Source organism: Poeciliopsis prolifica, unplaced genomic scaffold (genome assembly GCF_027474105.1).
Source record: "Poeciliopsis prolifica strain line A6 unplaced genomic scaffold, Auburn_PproV2 SCAFFOLD016, whole genome shotgun sequence".
Taxonomy (NCBI): Eukaryota; Metazoa; Chordata; class Actinopteri; order Cyprinodontiformes; family Poeciliidae; genus Poeciliopsis; species Poeciliopsis prolifica.
Genome location: NW_026562391.1, coordinates 7,212,558 through 7,238,733, shown reverse-complemented (window position 1 = coordinate 7,238,733; position 26,176 = coordinate 7,212,558). Strand labels below are relative to the sequence as shown.

The window sequence follows — 26,176 nt, the reverse complement described above, 5'->3', positions numbered from 1 at the left end:
TTGATGAATGATGGGTGAAAATAGTCTGTTTTCATTAAAAGCAATTTCTTGTCTTGCTACACTTTTATAGGAATCTTTTGAGAACTGTGCTATTTCAGTGTTTGCTTTTACTTCATCAAATGTGACAAAATATTTAGTAATTAAAACCAAGTCAACATAACCCTGCGAAAAGATGTCAAGGTTTTTATGAATATACTTTTTCACCTTTAAGCAATGTCTTCAATATTTCCTCAGTTATCTTTAAGGAAGCTATGCAACCTCTCCCCAAAGCAAACTGAGAATCATTTTAAGATCTAAGCAGGAAATTTTAAATTAATACAGGAAGAAAAGTGGCCCGGTAGTTAATCTGTATACGTGTGGATCATTTTCGGTTGAATTGGGGAAATTTCCACATTGGTAGCTCTCCATCATTGGTGAGTTTTGTAGTTGGTTATGAAAACAGTATCTGAAAACAGGCAGAACATTTTGTGTGAAGGTCCCGCTTAATTTAATAATCAAGATTCTCAAACTTTGTGTCTAAAATGTTGGGGACCTTAAGGCAGACTACCTCTGAAGCACTGTTTCAGCTCTTTTATACTCAATGGAAATCTCACAGCATAAAGAATGCCATAAAGTATCTGTGAAGGCTGAAAATCAGAGTCACAGTCTTGTTAGCCATGTGTGCTAAATAAAATATTGGTTTATTGTCCTTGGGTATTAGAATTGTATAGAATGGCTACTCTAACAGGGTGGCAGCATGTTAGAGTAGCTCTGTAATGTTGGTTCTGATTTGTTCTCTTTCCACTTTTGTTCACATTTTTTTGTGTGTTTGGACAATTATTCCCTCTGGTTTTTTGATGCTGTGCAACAGGAGGGATTTTTGCTCTTAATTTTTCATTTTCGGACAGGTGATGTGTAATCATGGCAATGAAGTATTGCTTTTTTCACCTGCAAGCAGCCAAGTAGCATACATAAAATTCAAATACCTGAACAACAACCCCAAATCCCAGAGGAGTTGAAAAAAGGCTTCATAGATGCAGAAAAGGACCAAAGAAAAGATGGAGAAGGAGGACGCTGAAACCATCTCTTCCATCAATCAAAATGCCAAAGTCTCTCTGCTGCTCAGCTTTCTAATGACGCGACCAGACAGATTTAAAGAGGAGCGGCAAAAAACAAATGTTGTGGTTTAGCAGTGCTTGCTTGGCTACGACTGATGGTGTCATTCAGGACACGTTATTAAATATTGTCTCTGCTGCTCAGATGTTGAATATAATTAAATTCCACTCAACATCAAATTTAATTATGTAATTTCAGCAAATGTCTTCAGTGAGAGGCCTCTTCAGTTTTGTTGTAAGGCTGGCTGCTTATAATCCAAGTAATCCAGCATTACTTGGATTATATGAGTGACAACATTTAATTTCTCTTTGGGATAAATATAGCAATGTTTTTTTTCAAATGTTGGATGTTTTTTTCAAAACATACAACTTCCTCTCAAAATACCTTCCCCAAAAAAGGAAAAAAAAATCATAAGTAGGTCTAATACAGAAACTGAATTAAGTTTCTTTTTTTGTTTTTCTTACCTACGAGGTCCCACTCTCCGTTGGGAATGTATGTAGAAATATCCACATCCATCATCTGAAGATCCAGGAGCCAGCCGTTGTGGGTCCAAGAGCCAAACTTCAGGTCACACTTCTGGATATCAAATGGGAACCACCGGACATCAATATAGCATGTACTCTTCAAGATACCTGAAAGAAGCAAGTACAGAACTCTTATGTTTCACCCAAGAGTTGTTTTTTTATTTTATTTTTTGTGCTAAAAATGTTTTGTTTTGTAAGGTACAGGTGGAGCTCAATGTTTAAAAAACGTTATGATTTCACAAAAAGTAAAGTTCATAAAAACACAATTTAATGGGTGTTCATTTGATTTGATTTGAATGGTTATTACTTGTTTATTAAAATTTTCTGAGAATATTACTTTAAATAGAGCCAAGTAAAAGAGATGTTCAATACATATGACCTGCTCAATTGTCTTATGACCATCAGATTGTCACTGATGGTCATAAGACATTAAGAAATAAACTTATTAAGGGGAACCTGAGTGAACAGTCAGAAGAAAACTGAATTCTGATTAGACCAAAGTCCCCTTTCCAGATAACATTGTATTTTTTACACGTAATTTGAAGATCTATACCACAGAGGCTGGAGGAAGAACGGAGAGACCAGAATCCATGTTGCTCTTGGCCCAGTGGGAAGTTTCCACAGTCAATAATTTATAGAGCCATGTCTTCTGCTGTTATTTATCACCTGTGTTTTCAGAGGTTTAAAGTCAGTGCAGACATATACCAGGATGTTTTATTGCTCCTCGTGGTCTCCTTTGCTGACAGGCATTAATGGACATGCTGGCAGAATTTGCCATGTCTTCCCTCTTCAACCAACATCTGGTTCGGCGTTTCGCCTCTATGCCATGTCAAACCACGCTAATGAACTGATTTTTTTTTTAAAAAAGAGTCCTGATCAATTAGGAAAAAATGACTTAAAAATACATGGACATATTTATCACCGAGCAAAGATTTATGTGTGAAACTCTTTTTTTTTTCTCCGTTTTTGTTAGACTAAGTGCAAATGATATTATTGATTAAGAAAAACATTTGCTAAATAATGTATTTGTTCTAGTTTTTAAGAAAAAAGTTACAATGATATGTGAATCTAGACAAAGACGTATGTAAGACTTTAAAGACTTTGGATGATGTAGTTAATATAATCATTTTTACGTGTTTTCCCGTTGCATGCTGGGGTTAATTTTAAAACATCAGGATTTAAAGAAAAATAAGTTAAAATTAAATGCACTTCCAACTCTCAAGAAAAAAATCTCCCAACCTATCCCAGGTATACAGAGTGAAAAAGGGGATTGTGTAACAAAGGATATTCAGTATTAATAAATCTGCACTGTAATGTAATTCATCTAAATTTCTAATCCATGACAATAAATACAACTCAGAGACAGGCCACACGTAACATGTGGAATATCTCACCGGGTGGGATGTATTGGCAGGCTCCTGATGCATTAACCAGCACATTTGTATGAAACGTGGCATCAAATCTCTCATCGGCACTAGAGTCAGAGAAGATAAGTTAGGAACGACTGTAAATGGCAACCGCAAGTCTGAACAGCAACTCAGGAAACATTATAGAGAAAGATAAAATAATGAGTAAGCTGCAAAGTCAAAGACACAAAGAAAAGAAAAAAAAAAAAAACAGAATGTGAGTCTGAAGGTGACATGAGGAGGAGGAGGATTTCCACAGCTACAGATATGCAGTGTTTAATTACAATGATGAGTACAAAACATTGCAGAGTGCTTTAAAGCCACTTGTCACAGAGAAAAAGGCAAAGATTGCATGTCTCATAAACTAACAAAACATCCAATATTTCTTTTCAGAGTGAGTCTAAAATTAAGCAGAAGCTGTAATTATCCAGACTGTAATCACAGCTTAACACTACATTATGTCAGAAGTGTTTCCTGAAAGTCTCAAGTTTTAACTTTTTTAATGAGCTACCAAGCCTGGTTTCAAAAGAACAGACATTTGACTGGAATGCATTCACCCTAAATAAAGAAACCATCCTCACATTGGCAGCTTTAGCAGCTTGTCTGGTATCATTGCTGTACCAAATCAAATAAATGGATGACACTTGTTGTACTTGGGCCTTGGTGTGATGAATTTTCAGTCACAGTTTGTATTTCTTCTTGCTGCATTATTGGCAGGGTCTCTGCAAATCAATACAAGCCTAGGAAATAAAATAGACATGGCTTGTTCAAAAAAATAAATAGCCTGACATTTCAGAAAGCGGCTCCACATAAGGAGTGAATAATAAAGGCTATAAAGACAGCTGTTGCCCATTTCTGATTCAAAATAAGCAATTAGATTTACCTCAGTTGAACCATGGTTTCAGTGGACCGTGGAAAAAAACTTTAAAAAATGTAAAACTGAAACTGGTGACATTTTAGACAGCATGGGATTGTTAAATTGATGATTTTTGAGGAGTTTCACAGCATTTCATAAGCCCTTCTTTCACATGAAGTCATTTCCTGATTCCAGTGACAGTAGAGCAAAAACCTGAACAGATTCATGCAAACATCTAATTATTATTTTTTTCATATTTTTGGTAGTAACAAAAGAAAAATGTGTATGTTCCCATTATGTCACATCGTGTCAATAGATTCCAGACAAATAGGCAGGAGAAAACCTAAAGAAACAAGCTGCGTACAGAGGTAGACAGCTAATAAAGCCTTATTTTTCCAAGTATGATAAAGAGTGCATGTAGGTTGGCGTGCTCTGGCTCAAAACTTTAAAAAAATAGCGATGCCTGAAAGCACTCCAGCTCAAGCAATGATTGAGTGCTTATCCAAATCTAGAGACTAGCTTGCCTCAACCCATCATTTGTTATTGTCTGTTAGTATATTTCTACCAATTACTGGCAGTGAGAGAATATGATGGCCGTACTTAAACTTTCCCTGAAGGCTTTTAGCCCGACAGGTAGAACATCAATTCTGGCCATGTGGTTTTGCTCAACATCAAATTACAACCTCTGAATCTATCATTTAAATCTAATCGCTTGTTTCACCTAGCATAGGGCTGAAAGGCAAAGAGGTTGCACGAGAGCAGTAAAACTACTACCATCATTCTCATTTAATGTCCTGAATGAATGAGCTATATTAGATTTTAACCTTGTAATCGCATTTTGAATGTTTTTTAGCTAATGTGTGGACTGGAAAGCAAATGAGAGCGTTTATCCACTTTCTGAGGAGCAGAACCAAATACAGTTAACATGAAACTAATTCAAAGAACGAGAATCAACACACTGGATTATAAATCAAACTATCCCCCTCTCCCCGAGTACCTAATGCTTGGTAAATCTTGGTTTTCATGCCTTATAATTACTGCAAACATTGATAGATAAATAGGAAAAGAACTGAATCAGATAGTGATTTACTGGTATTTGTGCAACTAATTCTTGCTGAATGTTTAGTCGCACAACTTGCAGTCACTCTGGGAACATAAATGTTAAATATTGGCAGATTTTCCATGCTTATAACATGGGTGGCTTAATAAACTTTCACTCTTTGGTATGTGTGGGACTCATGGTCAAGATTCTAAAGGTAAAAAAATATTAATAAATATTGTGATATTCAATTATTGTAAATGTTGTTTTTCTGATGTTATTAGTATGTAGCCAAAATAAATTAACTTACCAAATTTATACAGTATTTTATTATGACCTTTATAGTTGTCAAACTAATTAACACTTTGAGAGAACCAATAAGAAAATAATTTATTTTTGAGATTCTCAGTTAAATGACAGTCAGTAATTGAGCCATGTTAAGAATTATGACTCTAATATTAGGACAATATGTCCAGAGAAGAGCTTTTTTGTTTAAGGCAATAATGCAAAACTAAAATTTGCGAAATTTAAGCGTATTTTGTTAGTGATTCAAGCAAAACAGCAAAGGCAAATAAATATCTACAAGCCCTTAGACTGGTGATAACAAAGTCGAGTAACGCTACAACATTGCAAAGCATCTAAAGATCTGATACTGATGTATATGAGGAACGTAAAGCTCAGAAAAGCTTCAGTTTCTACAGCAGCGAATTATTAAACATGCTGGAGGAAATAACTATTACCTGTTCAGTTTTTTAGAACTTACTGATAGCTCCATTCCTCCTGTGTTCAGCTGTCAAGTAGATACCTGTAGCAGCTATAGCCAATATTAAAACACATATCACTTGTATAGAAACTAGCATTAATTTAATCTGTTATGGATTTTGACTCTTGTAACAATGTTTAGTTAGTAACTAGTCTGAAACGGCAGAAACCAAAGAAAAATGATGCAAAACAAATTGCCAGTAGTACTGAATTTGAACAGGATTTTCAATGACTATGAAGACCAAATCCTCATGAAGAATGTTAGGGCATCGCCTTTGCAGTTTTAAATAAGAGTACAAAAATTTATGATGATAAACACTTATACATTTGTTACGTTACGGCCTTTTTGCTTTGTGCTTCAAGGTTCTCATCCTTTTTAGATGTAATTTAATCTCAAGATGGATCAGGCTGCCAAGGATCTTTTGCATACGTCAAAAATAATTCTGTAGTATGTGTCACAATGCAGACATGTACGTCACTTCACTCAGCTCAAGTTGATCAGGATTAGGCAGGAAAAAGAAAAGGGAAAAACAACATGGTGACTTCACAGCAAGCAGTAACTTTGTCCTTGGCACTCTGTGTGCTTCCTTTCATTCTAGTACAAACTTTTTACTAATGGACATCCATCATAAATCATGAACAAGTGTTTTATATAACAATCCTTCATATTTTAAAAATGTTATTCATTTCTTCACCTTTGAATAAACATAAATAATGTTTTCAGATACAGCAACACAAATGACAATTAATTGAGAATCAGCTTGAGGGCAACTTTATATACTCAAGTTCAAGTCCTTAAGAATTTTAACTAAAGCTTCATAGTGAAGCCCACAGAAAAGTACTGCAATTAAAGTAGAACTAAGGTTCTACTAACTATGGTTAAATTTAGCGTTTGTTTAAATTAGTGAGGAGACTGGCAGTCACAATTTGATTTAAGTGAAGTCTTTAGAGATTGGTTTTGCTTTAGTACGAGTAAATGCAGTCTGAGTAGTCTGCACACATGAGTGCATGAATTTGAACTCTTAAGATCTTAAAGGACAGAAAATGCAGCATCTTAGAGATTCTGGATCAAACCATGATGAATACTTTGAATCCCCATGTAATGAATTAGCTCTTAGTCTAAATTGCTTATTGTTTATAGTAATCTTTTTTCTTGGAATAGGGCTTTTGAATTTAAAAAAATCACACGCAAAGAAGCATTAAGTAACATGCTTTTTTGCATTTGGATGGTGTTTGCACCCAAATATATTATATATTCTAAAAGTAGCACCAGATGAAGTCACAGATAGTCTACCAAGTCCATAAAGAAACTATTATTTACATTTTATACACAGACACATATATTGCACATCAACACACATCAGGAGATTGTGTTTTACCAGGCCATTCGATTTTCAATAGGGATTGCCTCTTCACCCCTCATTGTGTCTCAAATCACTCTGGATGCAATGTTGTTGATGTGCTTACACGGACACAAAGCATTAAACTGTCAACAGTCTGAGATCCTTAGAGACATGGAACTATTCTCAATGTTCATCCTGCTGGGTTTAGAGAAATAATGAGCCATGGAGCAAACAGGACAACTGTGTTACGTCCAAGATCCTCAATTTCTCAAAGCTCCCACACACTCGTCCCACATGTTTCTACCAGAGGAGTTATTGTAAGATTGATCTTAGGTTTGAAGAGACTGATCTTAAGCTTCACAGAGAGAAATGCTCAGGTGACAGCAGCAACTTTCTTCCTATTCACACAAGCAGAAACAGGAAGTCACCCTCTTAGGTCCTTCATAGAAAAAAACCTCAAACACCACCGAGCCTGAGGATTTATGATGTTTGGTGCCTGTCTAAACTCCTCTAAGCTGTGCAGACAGATGACTTTCTGTTAAGTAATTTTAGATTTTCACAGTTCAGCACTCCAGAGGTTTCAATTTTACATGCAGCCTGGCAGACAGGATCAAAGCCTTAACAGCTTGAGCAATACATATATATGGTAAATGGACTGAATCTATATGGGGCTTTTCAAGCCCCATATAAATTCAGATTGAGGCACTCAGATAGTTTCACATTAGAGATTCACTCACAAGCACGCACATTCATGACATGTTGACTGGTAGGAAAATGTGAGGCTAAATAAGCGACAGAGGAAACTGGAATCAAACCCACAACTTTTGGATTGCAAAATGACAACTCTAACATTTTCAAATCTTTGTAAATGCTCATTCCTTTTTGCCATTTTACTATTACATATATTGGGGTTTTTATGTCATAAAACAACACAAAGGACTGTTTAATTGCAAAAATGAAGAATTGCGATACACAATTAAAAAAACAAATAATAATATGCTTACCTGAAATCATAATTTATAGAATCCCTTTTCACTGTTTTAGCAGCTGCAAGGTTTTGGGTGAACGTTTCTACCAGCTTTGCACATCCAAAATTTAATTGGATTATCAGACCAATCTTGAGCAGAATCTATTTCAGCTGAAGACTGGTGTTGACCCGTTCCGTTGGGTCCAGTTTTCTGCCTTAACAAAAGATGAACCTACATGCCAGACTTAAATACTTCTGGCATTTCCAAATATTTAGCCACATCCTTAGAACCCTCCTTTTTATCAGCAACTCAGACAAGTTTCTCTGTCCCTGATAAAGAAAAGCACCCAAGATAATTTTGCAGCCATCATGCTTCACCATGGAGATGTGTGTTCAGACTGGTGTGTTCTGCTCATTTCTCAACTACAAATATTGTTTTGCATGTAGGCCAAAGATTTAAGGTTTGATCTAAAATAATTAGAGCATCTTGGTGCATGTGTTGGGAGGTGTCTCTTAAAATACTTATGGCAAACTTCAAATATGATCAGTACACTTTCTTATTATTATTTTTTTAATGGCACAGTTTTTCAAGGCCCAATTTGGGATTGTGTCATGGTAGTTAGTGTTCGTCTGCTTTCATGATGCTGTTTATTCACTAATGTCCTCTAACAAACCAGAACAGCTGGAATTAACTAGTTGCACTAAAATACTGTTTAATTATAGTAAAAGGGGCAGGATATAAAAGCCAAACTTACAAAATGTTGACAGTAATCTATCAGTTTCCTTCTACTTTGCAACAACTTTTCTTTGGTCTATTATATCAATAGGCTATTCTGATTCCCGATTAACTTCATCAAGGGGTGAAGCAGTGTATAGGTGTATAAAGCTGACAGACATCATATGTAGAGGAAAATAGTTATGCAACAATCAATACATTTGAGAAAGTGATTCATACAAGAGCTTATTGTTGGACATATGGCTTCAAAAAGCTCTTATGCAGAACTGTACATTTAAGTAGTGGTCTTGTCTTAGAAATGTTTCCCCCATATTCATATTTGCTCAAGTTTATCATGACCTAATTTTTTAATGGAAATTTTAAATCTCGTAATTTTAATCTCTTCTCTTGCAGGCTTACTTTATTATTATGAAGAAGCCAAAATTTTACCCAGGATTAATCCTCAAAGCATAAAGAACATCAGTTTCAACCCCAGCCTGCATCAGAAATATTGTCATTAATATTTGTGATTTGTGGTCCTCTCTGTAAGCAGCTTAACGTTTAATGCTCTCTCTGTTACACGGCAAAAAACTCATGTCTCTCTTTTTCACTTTCCCCCCCAACCAAGGTGAGACTCTTACTGATAAAGAATTGGGTTTAGTTAGACAAAACACAAACAGATTGGTTTGCCAGGTTAGCTTGACCTTTCAGTAGAGTATCACAAGATCGGTATCACTTTATATCGTTCGCATAATCAAAAACTATTTTAATAGGATTGTGTAACTTTGTTTTCACAGTATCTATGATTTGTCTGTCGATATGGGAGATTGTAAGGGATGCATTCCAAATAACTATATAGAATCTATTTTAGTGACTTTTTTCAGAAACACAAATGGAGTTCCTGTTAAACAATATATATATCCAGGAACATTACAAGTAATAAAGACTATGAAACACATTTGCAATTGCAAAAATCTCAAAACAGTTAAACAAATATGATTGTCCATCTAATATTGCTTCCAACAGTCCTCTGAAGTATTTAAATGTGTTTGTATTAAATCTACAAGAAGTTAAAGACAAATAGTTTGCTGCAAGGCAAGCATATGCTTGATTTCCTCCGATTATCCTTTGGGACCACAACGTTCTCAAATGGGCCAAATAAACCACAGCATATCCCTGAGACGCAGCTGTTTCACAAACGGATAAATGCTCTCTGTGTTTGTTTATCATATTTGCAGCTTTCTATAAATGCTAAAGAAATCTAAAAAATATTTTCTTAATGAGAAAATTGGCATCATAAAGAGATTTAAACATGAAGGATTCTTATTCTGGGAAGCTCACTGGATATTTGTTCAGAATTTCAGTCTTTATTTTAATCCAAGGAGATTTAAGTTCAGTGTCAGAGTGGAAACCATCACACCACTGATGTGTTTGTTCTAAACTGGGACTTGGAGAACTTTACAGGGTTCACCAAGAGCACATCACACTTCAGGTAAAACATATGGGCCAAACTGTGGACGTTCCCTTATTGCTTAGAGGATGCTAAAAAAAACCTTCGGTGGATTTTCTTACGATTATTCATACTTGTTTCCAATTGTCCATTATGAAATTGAAAAATGCACAAAGAACCTGTAAGAACATTTCAAATGCTGCCCTGGCGGCAACCTCATCATACCAACACTGGCTAGCAACACTCAAAGAAGAATTAGTGCAAGACTTGTGGCGTACAGCCAGCTATACCAAAAACACATTTGACTTTTATCCAAGTCTTTTCCTGGCTTAAAAGTCAGGAAATGCTTGCTTTTCCCTGTATGCTCGTCCTTACAGGGATGTCATGGTTTACTCTGTGGTACAAGACCATGAGCCTGGCCAGTAACTGATGCGAGAGTTCACTCCTCCTTCTTGGCTCGACAAACGGGAAGTGACGTCTCTCACTCTCCATTCATTCTCTATGGAGTTTGCAGTATGAAGCGACTGTTGCTTATGAGTATATGCACGCGGGCTAGTGACACGACACAAAAAATGTTTAAAAAATGTTCAACTTTCAGTGGACAGAACTCCAGTACCTTTGACAGTCACTAAATTGCAATCCTTTGTGGTGGCGTATTAATTTCCTTATGAAAATTCTGCAGAAACTCTGTTGATATTATGCATTATAAGTTAAAACCTTTGAGGAACGCTTCTAAAACTTCTGTTATTTATGATGTGAAATTAAGGTCATTCAGAAGCCAAAAGACTGGCTATTTTTTATTTATTTATTCATTTTTCAGAATGTTTCCTCATGTGGGTAAAAAAAGACAATACATACATGGGAACTACAAAATCACAGAAGACAGTGGCTTCGGGAATCACGGTGATTGTTGAACCTGGAAGTGAACTGAACAGAGTTACAAACGTGGCCATCAGACGAATCTCAGAATGACAAAATGCAAGGGACAAAAAGTAGACAAAAGGAGCAAACAAACCCATAAAATAAAGACGATTTAAAATAAAAAGTGTAATAAAACAGTAAAACAGAAACCCAAGAGATGACAATGTTTACACAATAAATCAAAACAGTCAAAAGCAACCAATACTATGAAAAGCATAGAGCATGACATGAGTTTTTTTTTTTTTTTTTTTTTTTTTTTTTTTTTTAAGGCATGCAGGAGATAAGAAAACAGACATTACCTGTTGTAGAGGAGGATATCTGGAACCCAAACTAGATTGGAGGGAAAGCGAAGATTCTGAACCCCGGGGTAATTCTCTGGGTTCCAGGACAGATAAATATCCGTCCAATGCTGCATCAAATTATGGAGAATAAGGAAGCAGGTCAATGAATTTGCTCTACAATTAAGATTCAAAAGTTAAAAAAAAAGAGTTGGGTTTCTATCTATGCTATTCACATAGATATATTTAACAGAAGCAACACCTTTCTGTCTTCCACTCTGGGTATTAAAAGGTTCATTCATGAGCAGATGCACCACCTACGATTAATCCTATTTTATGATAAATGCTGACACAGAGAGGTATTGAAAGAACAAAATCCCTCAAAAAAAATCTCTCCTTTTAAATGTGATTAACCTGAGGACATCAAAAGTCAAACATTTCCCTATTACACCGGCCATTAGTTGTTGGCTGTTACACTTTGTCTCTCGCTCAGATAATGAATGTTGCCACTGAAAGTCTGCCAAGCCAACATTTGGCACCACTCCCTGAAATCCCATCTGAGGTTGGCTCAATTCAGCAAAGAGCGAAGTGAGTCCAGCTCCACAGCATTTTAAAAGCACACACTGCTGCTTTTTTATTATTTATGACAAGTAACAAGTTAATCTGTCATCTGTAGTTATTTGAATGTTGTGTGTTTTAGCCTTTAAGCATGCTTTGCTTAAATGTTCTTGTATAAGAATTGGATGTAGGCACATGTTAAACCTTTATGCCCCCTTCTCCGTGGAATAACCAAAGCCCCATATTTAAAATGGCTACTGCATATGATGCACATCTGCTCAGCCCGCAATGTATGTTCATGTGCGTAATTGTGCATGCATGCAAATAGTATTCTTCCCCTCCATTTAGTAAGATTTTGCCTTGTATTAGTTATTCCCAGTAATAAGAACTCTGTTCTTTTCTGAAACATTTAATTCGTGTCTGCTGACATATGTTTCCACTGAGGAGGCTAATGACTTAATTGCCTCACTTGCCATCATTAAACCTTGAAATGTTTGACGTTTCTTTTCATGTTCCTTGGCTGGGAAAGCAAAACAAAGCAGTTAACCTTTAGCTCTTTGGTCAGGGAGGTGGACATTATCTGCAATGCAAGGCAGCATCTGTCGAAGAATAGTTTTAGTTATGTAACAGGAATTTTAGTAGGCATCACTAACTTGAGACAAACAAAGTTAAAATAGTGTGATCATTGCTCTGCAAATCTGTGATTACTATCAAGTTGTTTTAAAGCACAAGAAACAAATGGAACAAATTGGAACTCAAACGGAAGCAGCAGCTAAAGCTGTGAAAATAATGTGATATATGGCACTGATTGCTTCTTGTCTTTTGGGTGATGGGAGCGTCTTCCTGATGTTCATCTCTGAGTATGCTTTCACTGTTGAGCCTCTTCAACACAAACCAGCAGAAAACAGATTCCGGGAATCTGTATGGGTGCAGAAATCTGTATTTCTGTTTGCTGTATCTCTGCTCACTCAAATGCATGTGAGTGGAATTTGATTGATGGTGCACAAAAGACTTTTTGTCTGGCACAGACGTGTCCTTCAAGTTTACAGGTATCCATACCCAATGCATCTTTTCACGTTCTGTCACTCTACGAATTCAAATCTAAGTGTATTTCATAGGGACCTTTTGTGATAGATCACTCCCAAAGTAGCATGTAGCTGTTAAGTAGAGGAAAATGATTGATGTGTTTTCTTCTTTTTTTAAATAAAACATTTTACCCAATCCACTTTTTGAAACAGCAGTCTGAGCATAAAATGTCAGATGTCACCAAAAACTATCAATATATAATTACATCTAGACCATTATAACACACATAACTTAGACCTAAAACATGTATTCATGATTGTGTCTGTATGTTTAGGATTGTTGTCATGCCTTAAGGTACACCCCAGTCCTAGACTCAGATCTTTTGCAGCCTCGAGGAAGTTTTGTTCCAGTGTTGCCTTGAATCTTGCTGAAGAAAAAGCATGTCTGATCTGTGGTGTTATCACTGTCAATGTTCATGGTTGCTATGGTGTGTTAATTTTTCACTGCAGTATAGCATTTTGCTTGTAAGCCAAAAAGTAACAAATCTGGAAAAAACACAGAGAACATCAATTCAGCTGATCCTACTGGTACTACAAGGTAACCAATGGTTTCTCCTCACAAGTAACCATTGACCTTTTAGCTTCTTCTTTGATTAACTTTCTCCTTCTTCAACCTGTTACTGAAAGCAGGACACCATGTACTGGTAAGTTGGCAGTTGTGCCATTCTCTTTCCATTTCCTGATTCAGAATTTATTAGTACTACGTAAGGTATTCAAATCTGTTTATGGCCTAATCCTGCTCCAAATTCTATTTTCTAATTTTTTTGGAAGTCTGTAATGCTGTTTACTCTTTAACATTCTCTAAAAAACCCTCAGAGGCCTTCAGTGAACATCATTTTATTTTCTAATCAGAATATTTCTTAAAACAGTTGCTTGCACTGGATTTTTTTCAGGGTGAAAGGGTAAAACAGACTGAATACAAATGCACAAAATATTTCTCATATTTTTATTTGAAAAAAATAAAAAATAAAAATCTAAACTATGCAGCACTTTTCATTCAGTTGTCAATTAAGCATCACTTTGTTTTTGCCATTAAAACACAACACAACATTATTCTTAAAATCATTTCCTAATTCTTTTGTAGTGCATAATATGCATCGTATCTGCAATTATCTTTATCATTCACAAGAGAAGCAGAGAGGAGAGAAAAGTGGAGCATAGATTTGAACAAAAGCTAATCAGCTTTTGTTCAAAGCATTTTTCACGTCAAGATATGTACTTTATTCTCCGTTGATCACTCATGTTTCATAAAGATCCTAATATCATCCAGGATGCAGTAAAGTTAAACGTGCCCCTTTTCCATCTAACTATCTGACTGATTGTATCTGGCTGCATAATCCACTTCTCAAGTCTCCTTGCAATCCTGCCGCATCTGCAAAGACCCCATAAGCTACTGCACCAAAGTAGATGATGTATTAAAGAGGTGGCTTCCTGAATAATTGATACATTCATAACCTGTAAGGCAGTCAGCAGCCAACTCAACCTTGACTGTCTCATCTCTAATGGGATGTTCTGACTGGATCTGCTGTAGAAATAAAGATAAGGATGTAAAGACGTTCTATATACCTGGTTGCACCAATGTAACATTTTTCCTTACTACTACACAATGTAGAAAATATTTATTTCTGTATATTTTTATTTATTTTATTTTCAAATAAAATCTACAGTAGCTAAGTTCCCCCATGCAGAGGTGGAACCCAATGTCCTGTGTGCAAGGCGTTTGGTTAAATACTTTTTAAAGGGACAGAGATTTTTTTTTTTTTCAAAGTGATTACCAACTGCACATGGGAATGTCATGAGCTTCAGGTGTAAAAATGAGAAGAAAATGAGTTGAAAACATGAAACTGAGACTATAAATAACAAAATTAGAAAATTGTTTTCTTCTGATGCGTGCTAATATTGAGATTGTAGAGTCAGAATCAGGCATGAAAAGACCCTAGAAGTATTATACTTAAAATGATATAGATTCTCAATCTTAATACTGAAAATGCCTATAATGGATGTTTTTCCATTTTAGTTTAATACTGAAGAAATTGTGATTTGTTTTGTAACTTCCAACCAACACGTTATCCAGAAAGACTTTACTGAAGGAGCTTTTTACTGAAGAAAAGCAAATAGTGTCAAAAGAGAGCTGCAAATGTATCAAGCAGTTCCGTCGGACATCATATCTGAGAACCTCGCCGCACGATGGCGGAACCATCAAAAGACTTAGAACTTGCTGTCAGATCTTGCTTTTTTATTTATGTGTTCAGGCTTCTTCTACACCCAGCACACGCATGTTCTCTACTGCAGGAGACAGTATCTATCTGGAATGCTTGAGCATACTGCCTAAGAGGGCAGATATGATCATTTTTTCTAACAAAAATTGTTTATGATTCTACTCCATGCTTGCTGCTAACCTGGACTGGATTTTACAAAATGTTTTTTTTGTTGTTTTTTTTTTTTTACACTAGATTAGCCCATCATTTAAACATTACTTGTTTTAATTACCTGCTGCATCAGATACTAATATTTGTAATTGTGTTTTGATCAGATTTTCAAAAACAAAGCTTTCTTATGAAAGTGTGCTCTTTTGAAAAGAAGATTTGTGGCATTTGTGTTGCAGTACATATAGTATGTTTGATACTGGAAAATGTTAAACACATTCTAATATGTTTGACAAACTGGAATATTTCCAATATGACTGGAAAATTTGTAAAATGATCTTCTGTGTAAAGCAAACTGAACTATGACAGCATTCAACCCACATACCACAAAGTCAGTTCAGCAGAAATATGACAGGATAAATATATTTTGCTTTTACCATTTTGTTCTTTTTTATTGGATGTCCAAATTATTATTTTGCTTTCAAATTGATTTCTGAAAAGAACCTCAAGGCATTTGTTCACTCTGGGTACAGAGGTCAAGAACTGGTGGGATTGGAATGACTGACGTTTGCCCATTAGCTTTCACCAGAAGTGCAATAAAAAGATTTTTTTTTTATGTCTTTAGTCCAGTTTCAACAAAAGGTGAAATGTGGACTGCTGACCCTATGAAATATTTGTGAAGTTGTGAATAAGAAGGTCCCAATTGTTTTTCCTGTACAGTTCTAGACTACAGATTAGCTTGAACAATTTGGCGTTACAGCTCCTGCTTTGTTTTGGTGTGTTGTTTATCTGCCCTTTTACTTTTATGTTAAAAGTAAAGCATGATTATTTACCCTGATGCAACCCGTGCTACCTTGATTGTTAGACCACCTACAGTGTCAGCAAAAGATGAAACGCCTCAAACAAAAAGGCTGCTTCCTTAATGCTTATAAACCTACGAAGCAGCTCTGCATCACATCGGCCGCCAGTGATGCAGAGAGGTTTTCCTGATCCCTTCATCCTCTAAAACACAAACAAATATCTTGGTTGAATGAAAATAATTTTAAATCTAAACCCACCAAGGGCATGAATCATTTTGAACTAAAATGTAAATGAACATAAAATTATCACACTGATCACACAGAATTTACTGAGCAAAGAGACATACCAGTTGCAGCCAGGCGTTTGTGATCAACACTTGGTTCTTTTCATCCTACAGGGGGACAAGAGAAGACAGACAGGATTGTCAGCTGGAAGTAGAACTGGCTGTAAACAGATAGTAAATGAAAATCTGCTACAGGGAGAGAGAAAACAACAACAAAAAAAGAGTAAACTCTGCAAGGTTGGTAAACATGATTCGTGAGATCATGAGAATAACTGGCTGTGAAGTTAAAGCTGCATCCCAGATGAGTCAGAGCTGATGTGTTCTCTGAATGACAATGATGCACTCCAGCTTGTTTAATGCAATGCCCTGTGTATGCCCATTTGAGCAATGCAGCAACTGGAGTGAAATTACACATTATGAAATGACCAAAAGAAAGGATTTTATACAGGGGTGGCTTACAGAGTTCAGTGAGAGAGTACAGTGTTAAGGTTTCTGTTTTTTTTTTCATGAAAGTAGAAAATTCAGGCAGCTGGATTAAGAATAACTAAAGATGAGAACAGAAATAGGTCATCCTGGTGCTGCTTGAAAAATATTAAAGAGCAAAAACACTTAAAAATTACTAAAAGTGAATTGAGTGCATTTAATGTCTAGTAGGTGACAGATGCACTGTGTGATTTGTTCACATAATATGTTACCCATGATGAAAAACAGTGCAATGCAGCTGGCTCAACCTGCTGAACGCATTTTGTTTTATTTGACTGCGATAAAAATCTGTCAAACAAAAACTCCTCAACAGTTTTCTTCCTTATCCCTTCCCTTTCATCTTGTTTCATGGCTTTTTTGCTCTCTCTGGAAATATGAAAATCAGCACACTGTGAAACACTCACAGGGGTTTGCTTAGAGATACAAAGAAAGATCCCACTGGCCCACTCAAATGGCAAATGAAATGCTCAAATGTTCAACATATAAGTAAACTATCAAACAAAATTCAACTTGATTTATCTTTGGAGTTATTTTTTTTTGCTGACATTGCGTAGTGACAAACCTGTGTGTGTCTGTCTGGGCTTTTGTTATCATTTCTGGTGTTGGACTCCATCTGTTGGCCATAACTTGACCCAGATTTAAGGTTACAGAATAACACGGGAGCAGATGGAGAAATCAGAGACCACTTCCCACACAAACAAACCCAAAAGAACAACTAGATTTACATCATTCACTACTGCCCAGGAAGCATTAATTCATTTGTTTTTTCCAGTTTATCTATTATGTGTTGTGCCATCAAACTGCACAATACGTACAAGGAATATATACATCCTTCTGTTTTCTCTATGTGGTTAATGTATGAACACACAGAACATGTGTGGCAAGTGCTACTATAAAATAACAATCTATGATAGTAAAATGAGGTAAAGTAGCTCCATAATGATAACTGAAAAGGGTAACACCTTTTGTCTCACTTAATTAGTTTTTGTTCCCGGTTTATTTTACAGCACTGTAACAATTACCCAAGATGTTGCTTAAGAAGTTGTGAGTTGACATTAATAGTGCAATAGGCAGTCTACACTGCAAGTTGGCATATGCTACTTTCTATTACACGCCATGCATAAAAAGACGTCTTATGACAGGGCTGGGTCAAGGATGTGCTCTGACTAAGTGGCGGGTCTGAGCAGCAGGAGGTTGTGTGTTGTCCTGTGAGATGGAAGCTATGGCGAACAGGAGGAAAAACATAATGAAGAGCAGCTGAGCACTGACAGAATAAAACATAAGGGATGTCAGAGCAGCTACCTAAACTACAGATATGTCTTTGTTAGAGCTTCAAGCTTGACATGAAAAAGATTGGGCAATGTGATTCCTTTTATATTTAATGGTGTTCAAGGAAATGAAATGTAGGACACAGGAAATGAGAGGTATGGTATTTTTATGGAAGCACCTGAAAATGTGAAAGTCAAGACGAAAAAAAATGTATGTATATTAAGAAGAACTTAAAACCAAAATTCTACTACTTCATTCGGCTTTGTGAAACTCATTCGTATCCAATATTTCATTTTGCTAAAGTTGTGGCACTTTTATTCAGTGGAGGAAATAAAAATGTGGTGTAAAAATAATTAATGTTAGCTTTTTTCATTCCAAAAATGTCCATCAAGACAGATTCTTTTCATAATGAATTATAACATTGGACTCCAAAGAACTAAGTTATTTTACAAATGCAAAATCTTTTCATTTTGCACTTGTAAAAGCATAAAAAAGAAGCAAAAGGCCAAAAAAAATTAAAAATAATAATGATAATAAAAGAAGCGTCTCTTTTCACCACACACAGATGGAACTAAAAGTGCTTGGAGGAAAACACAACTTGTTTCAAAGACTCACTTTCTCTCCAGATGATCAACTTGACAATACATTCAGAGATTAATGAGGTACAACATTCACAAGGTGTGTGCATTTATACTGCTTTTGGGCACAAATACATACAAAACGCCATGGAAATGTGCAAGAGTCAATCAGCATGGTCAGAGTGCAGTCGTTGAAACGAGTTTCACAGAGCAATCGATTGTTTCTTAGCTTTAAAAATGCTGGTTAAAATATTATTTTCCATTTACCTAAAATATAAATTCTATTTAACAAACACTCACCACGTCAATAATCTGTAGCAATGTCAGGCCAAGTTCCACAAGAATAGGAGCAGAGTCGTTTTGGACTGGTCTCTCCAGACGGTTGTAGTTTAGCATCAGTTCATGGTACAGTTTCCTCTGGTACACTCCGCAGTGACAAGCTGGACGGGACAGATGGACAGTTATTGCAGGACATCTGGCAGAAAAACCAATTTAGAAAAGATAAGTATTAGAAGGTGAAGGGTGCTAGTGGTTTATAGTGCAAAACAAGAACCAAGGTGAAAAGCATCAACACAAATCTTACAATCGTCCTTACTTGTCATGTTTTATTAATTCAAACAAACACTAAAGATGTAAACCCTTGTTTAAAACTAGGGTCTCTTTACAAAGAAAGCTGATCATGCATAACTAGCAGCAAATGAAAAGCTTATAAACCCAAATAGAGTAGAGGTGATAACCATGGAGAGTTGGATAATAACTGCGAAGAGGCAAAAAATAAATGTCAACGTTCAGGTCTAGTTATCCACATCTTTCATAAAAATATCACACTTATTGATTTACTGTATGTAATCCAATCCGTCTGCTTGTTTGTATTCCTGACGTTGTTTCTGCAAAACTAACCCTCAAAAGAAGAACACATTAAATCAAAGTAAGCATATTGCAATGAGCCCATTATAAACTCACTAAACTTTAATTTGCTAGTTGTAGTTTCACTGAATCTTCCTTGAACTCATCAGATCTCAAAAGAGTGTTTTTCACAAACGACCCGTGCATCTGTATCAGGAATGAACGTTACACTGAAGTCCCTTTGCAAAACAAACTCAGTTATTCATGAATGAGCATAAATTCTCTTTGGCACCATGTTACTGAAATTGCTTGCATAGAAGATTGTTTAAAAACCTCAAAGTAACCATAAAATCTTTAAAGGAATAATGAAATCTGGATGCCATAAAACAAACTTATACACTTAGAAACTGTACGATATCTCCGGAGGTCACACACAATAGTCTTTAACTTTTCATTTAATTTGGGCCAAATATTTGAAGCAACTTGTATTTTTGCACAGAGACTGAATGAAAAGGAAACTTTCTGTAGTGTCCAGCAAGTGGCATTTAGTGGTCATTGCAGTAGATTAGACAAACTGTAGTTTGCTGGATTCATTTCAACTTATGGCCATTGTTATTGGCCCTCTTATATTACCACATCCATCCTAGGATGTTCTGTCGGCCCAGAGACATGCATTAGTCTCCCACTACTTGTGCATAAACCTGTTGGTGAACAGTGACAGACTGCTGCATCCGAGCTGCACAAAGCAGTGTTACTTTATAACCGTCACTATTCCTGACAAACGTTATATTGCTGCTGCTATTTGCAGGAATATAAACCCTGCTGACTGAATCTTTTGTTTACATCTTGTAGCTTGTTGTTATTTTGACATTTCTTTTAATTTAAATATGATCTTTTCAATAATTTGCCCTTACTGTACAGACCCTTATTTTTTTAAGTTGTTAACCTCTGTGTGAATGTGCATGTTTATGCATATCTTTAACTTGCTGCTAGCTCATGTTAATTTCTCCATGGATCTTTTTATTCTATTATTCTATTCTATGTAATAGTATTGTCTCTGCTTTTACATCAAGACATTCCAACTGGGAAAAAGACATTGCATTTAAAGAAAAATCCCATAAAATTGCAATGAAGTTACTTTGACCACAATCCGCTGCAGGACTGCTGTCAGGAGAACATTCATTTATCTTCTTAAATATTTCAGCCCTCAGACTCACATTTTAGCTGCGAATGAAAAGGGCTCAGCCCTCATCTTCCCACTGACCCCTATCCAAATTAGCTCCTGTCCCAACATATTTTACCAATTACCAAGTGACAACCAATATATCTGTGTGGCCACAAAACTGTGTGGCCGGCTGATCAGTTAATGAAGCAAAAGTAAAGAAAGATGCCTCGCTGCGCTTTTGTGTGCAAAGGTTTTGGCAAGTGTCAGATTGGGTATCCCTAAATCTGGGTTTGAAAGGAAATCTGCATAATAGGAGAGCATGTAAGCCAACAGAATTATGGAGAAGCACTGGAGTGGAGTGAACCAAGAAATGACATTCTGAGTAGCAGACAGTCCTGTCAAAATGTAGTGGCAAAATAATGCTCACATCTAAGAGGCAGGCAACATATAATCATTCAAAGTGGAATGATTATTAAATTCTGTATTTTTTTTTCTGGATTATCAAATGAAGTGAAATTGGTTTTGTGTTTTTTCTTATTAAGTACAAAGACTGAATTGTTGCTACAACAGAGTGATAGGTGGCAAGGTTTCCTTTGCAAATTGCACCAAATAAGTAGCGCAGGTTTTGGAAAAATCTAAATTGTGCACATTATTTCACTCCTAAAAACACCAAAACCATTTGTAGTAGAAACATTAAACAGGGGCAGACATGCTGCTCAAAAAGCAAAACACTGTTTTCCATGCACCCTCTGCTAATTTTATGTAACAAAAATACTTTTTATGGGTTTATTCAATGGGAATTTTAGGTATGCCTTTCACTAAACAATGCAATTGCTCACCTAGAAAGGTTTAATGCCTCTTTTCCAGACACACTGCTTCTTCACGTTGCAACGCTAGGCATGATGTTGAGATTGAGAGCGAATGCGAGATTCCAGTGTTGGTTATTCAACCACAATAGCTGTGTATCATTAATGTCGGCAGCAAGCATCTGGAAACAAGCTGCTTCTAAATCCCACCATTCAACTCTTCCTTTTTCAAAATGAGGCTTAAGACGCCACATCCACTTCACATCCCCAGTTTCCTGATGACAACGAGAAAGTTTACCACAGGGCTGCTAAGGAAGATGTGTCACCTGGATTGGACTTATTTTGCATTTAAAAATATTTCAAAATAGTAGAATTTTGAGAGAAATCTAAAATTAAGTAAAACAAAAGAAATACAACAAACAAAGAAATACATTTAGTTTGAGTCTTTCATCCTTTTCACTCTTCATGGTACATCCTGCCTTCAAAATAATTATTTGCACTTTTGGCATTCTTGCTGTTCCCATTCTGTTTGTCACAGTGACAATCACAGTTGTTTTCTTTCTTACCTGTTCTTCTTTTCACATATCCTTAATGCACTGTCAGTGTTTGTTTCCAAAGAAAAAAAATCCCAGCAATCTTGTGTATCACCTCTAAAAGCCCTGCTGTAGCTTTAGAAACTGGAAGGCAATTTTAACAAATAGTAACAAGGAATAGTACCTGAATTAAAACTCCACATGTAAACTGCGGGTTCAATGTTTTTTAGCTTCACTTTTTACTATTACAGTCAATAAATTACCTTCTAAGCTGAATTTAGGCTTAATGTTTTATGAGAGAGAAACTGTGCTAAATTATGCATTTTGAGGAAGTAGCTGTCATCTGAATTTCTTGTCACAAGTGCCAGATGACAGGGACTGTATCTGATGTATCTCTATGTTACCACCAGACATGATAACGATGCAACAAATCCATCTGTATTGGAACGTGTTTTGGTCTGGCCCAAAACTTAAATTTCATAATTTGATGTGTGACTGAAATGAACACAGACATGTCAAAGTCCACTTTTGAAATGCAAGAACCATTTCTTGGCTGATTCAAATTGGACTGGCTTTTTGCTATAGTGTCCTCATGTCACGCAAACATGAGATGTTTTCATGACCTTGGAGTTTCATACTGAAAAGACCCCATTAAAGATCTTTGTGATGAGACAGTTATCATACCTAACATGATACACATGTGATGTAAAAAATATATATTTATACTTATTTCTTCTTGGCCGCATAGCCTCTCATGACAATCCATTACGTTCTATACCTTCTAAGTAGTCATTTGTCTTCTATGTCTCAGTTTGACTCATACGCTCTTCTGCTGTTTAGATTCCTGACTATTTTTTGCTGTTTTATTATACATCTAGCATCCCTCAGTGTTCTTTATTTAGCACATCACTAGTTCCAAACCAAGATGAGCAACCTGAAGATATACAATGAGAAAGCAGCACTGCTTGCTGTTTCAGAGTGACTTGTGGCAGACTGAGTTCCTGCTGAGAGAGGATTGAATGGGGCAAAACCTCCATTTGATTCAGAGAAAACAAACAGCCTAACCTATCATCTTGGTGCTCCAAGATGATAGGTTAAAAAATGTACTATAATTTAATTATCTTATCTTAATTAAGCCATCATACAAATTCAACACACTGACACTGTGGCTTGGTTTAAAATGGACCACTAGGGAAAAAAAACATATTACCCAATGTGCTTCAGGCATCAAGTGAAGATAATGCTAAATCAGTGACCGAACTGAAAAGCCTTCCCATTGTGACTCAATGAGTGTTGGAAACTCAGTGGAAAGGTGTTCATACACTGCACTGGATCAACACCAGTGTGGTGATCTTGATTTGCTAACACTTCATCACGAGATGCATTTTGGAAGAGCTTTTACATTAACATAGAACTGCTGTAAGAAGAAAAAAAAAGATACAATCTTTATACCCCTTAAGCAAAATCATAATTTTTTTATAACATATCAGTTTTTTTCTCCCCTTTTAGCAAACCAGCATAAAGCTTTCAAAGGCCAGGAGGGAACTCCGACAGCTTGTAGCTTCAAGCAAAAAGAATAAAAGTAAAAAAAAGTGGCCACTTCATACCATGAAGCCAAAGTCGGACTTGTGTAGAGTGAATATTTAATGGATCCCAAGAGCAACTGAAAAACAATCTGTGGTCAGAAGGACATTAGCTGAATGTCTGACAAGGATAATTAAAATTTGAGTCTGACAATTGCAGACTGACAGTCCAGTTTTATCTGTCACTTGAAAGTTAAATTATTTGATCTGATAAGAAAAACAAACAAAAAAAAAACAAAGACTGGGATGTTTAAGCTAAATTTTTTATTGGATGATTACTACATATTCTTTAATGCTACTTCTTTCAAGATGTGCACGAAGAAAGTCTGTGCAGAAGCCTTTTGAAGACTTTCTATTCCATTTCAGGACAGTCAAAATGAAAGGAATCCCCTTCTGCAAAGACAGGCTGAATATTGATCAGCCTCAGGCAATCTGCACATACAGGAGACTTGGTCAAGTTTTAATACTGAATTAAAGCATAGCGTTTTGTGAAATGTGCTTTGAGAAATTAATGTCAGTCCAGAATATGAGAGGGAGCACAATTATGCATTTCAATTTTTTGATTTCTTGATCCCCTTTAGACTCCCAATTTATGATTAAATATTTTAATTATAGCTTCAGCAAAATCTCCAACACTTTCAAGTCACGTAAATAACTCCGGAGGGTTTATTGCCTGACAATATCTTTAGCTGTGCATTTCTCTGACGCTGATGAGAACTATTCCACACTGCAATTAATAATCAGCAAACATGGACGATTATCCAAATCACATTAGGTAAACAATCTTAGCTTTGCTCGATTACGCGCTTTTACATTCACTGTCTTGTGTAATACTTGAAATAGTTACAAATGTACTTATAAGAGTTTCCTAATCAATATTTGTACAGGTATTTTGCTGAGTTGCATGCCCAGGCCCCAGGACCACTGGACAATACAGAGGGGATCCTAACTGCACCATTTTGAAGATAACATTAAATCTTTCTGAACAATAGTTTCTCTGAGAACAGTCTTTTTGTTTTTGTCGAATTTACTGACATGTCATTCTAAATATCAAGAAGAAAACTGACCACAAAACTCTGATCCACACATTTGAACTTTTTGAGGTGTTATATTCCACTTTTATTGAAGTGTTTTATAGTTAGTTTTTCTCAGTATTCAAATGAAATAAAACAGCATACAAGCAACATTTAAAAACTTGTATTTCATTTTCACCTAAAATCCAGACTGTCACTTTTGTGTAAAACATGTTAGATTCCCTGCAGTTTTTTTGCGATGCTGCATCTAATGATCTAACTGGACTGCATGAAGAACAGGCCTTAGAAACGTCATATATATATATATATATATATATATATATATATATATATATATATATATATATATATATATATATATATATATATATATATATATATATATATATATAAAATTATTTCAAGTTATACTAGACACAACAAAACATTCAGTGCCTTATAATCCTCAGTTTTGTGTGTGGTTGTATATGGACTGTTTGTTTATGTTTAACACTTTACTACTGTCTGTTTAATGACGGTAAAGCTCGTTTTATCATGCAGCCTGTGGTAAAGCATTTTGAATCTGATGAAACAGAGTCTGAAGCTGCAGATTATAACGACAGACCTCATGAACTCTAAGCACCTGCGGGACGTCCTCCATATTGGGAGGCAGATGTTGCGGGGAAACAAGGGGGACTCGCTGCTTTTTAAGCACACTGATCCATAAACTTGATATATGGCGTCTGTTTCTCAACAATTCAGCTGTGGAAACCTATAGAATTCAATTCAAGGAAGAACGACAAAATAAATAAATAAAAACAATGCAAAGAGTAATGTATGTAGGAATTACTTTGACTGAAAAACAACGACAAAACTCATCCAAAATAAAAATTAAATAAAAAAAAAAAAACAGGATACCCCTTGGGTACAGGTCTCTGTCATGCCAGATGTGGCCACAGCAGCTCTCACCTCTCATTGCCTCCCAGGCGAAACAACAAGAGAAACATGAGCATTTTAACAAATAGGAGACAGTGGCCCACCTTGGTAGTAAAACGTCGCCCACAGGTAAACTCCAACCAATACAGGTCCGTTGCTTTTCCGAAGCTCCATCGCAGCTTCAGGTCGGAAGTCCTCACCCCTCCCCTGAAAGCCCGCTGGAAACTGGAAATGCCAAACTTGCCGGTGCTGCTCTCCCTCCGCTCGCGTCTCGGTCCTCCTCGTCGGATGCTCGGGCAGACTCGGACACGTGTGGCGCGTCCACACGCAGGATGTCTGTCTTCTCGTGTTCGGGTCGACTGTCACTTCAAAAGTCACTTTGAATCCAGCTGCTCTCTCTCTCTCCCCCTTCTCTCTTCCTGCGCTCTGATTTTATTTATTATTATTATTATTATTATTATTATTATTATTATTATTATTATTATTATTATTATTATTATTATTGTTGTTGTTGT

At 36.1% G+C, this 26,176-nt stretch overlaps 1 protein-coding gene across 1 annotated transcript in view; it reads right to left on the bottom strand.

Moving 5' to 3' along the window:
- The window catches only part of LOC129367342 (neuronal acetylcholine receptor subunit alpha-7-like), a 33,788-nt gene extending 7,781 nt beyond the window's left edge, over positions 1-26,007 (bottom strand). The window contains exons 1-6 of the mRNA XM_055041711.1: positions 25,766-26,007; positions 19,080-19,219; positions 16,513-16,557; positions 11,378-11,487; positions 3,014-3,093; positions 1,560-1,727 (exon numbers count right to left, since the gene is read on the bottom strand). Of these exons, the coding sequence (XP_054897686.1) occupies positions 1,560-1,727; positions 3,014-3,093; positions 11,378-11,487; positions 16,513-16,557; positions 19,080-19,219; positions 25,766-25,835 (613 nt within the window). The 5' untranslated portion in view covers positions 25,836-26,007. The remainder of the gene's footprint in view (positions 1-1,559; positions 1,728-3,013; positions 3,094-11,377; positions 11,488-16,512; positions 16,558-19,079; positions 19,220-25,765) is intronic.
- Positions 26,008-26,176: the final 169 nt, after the last annotated feature.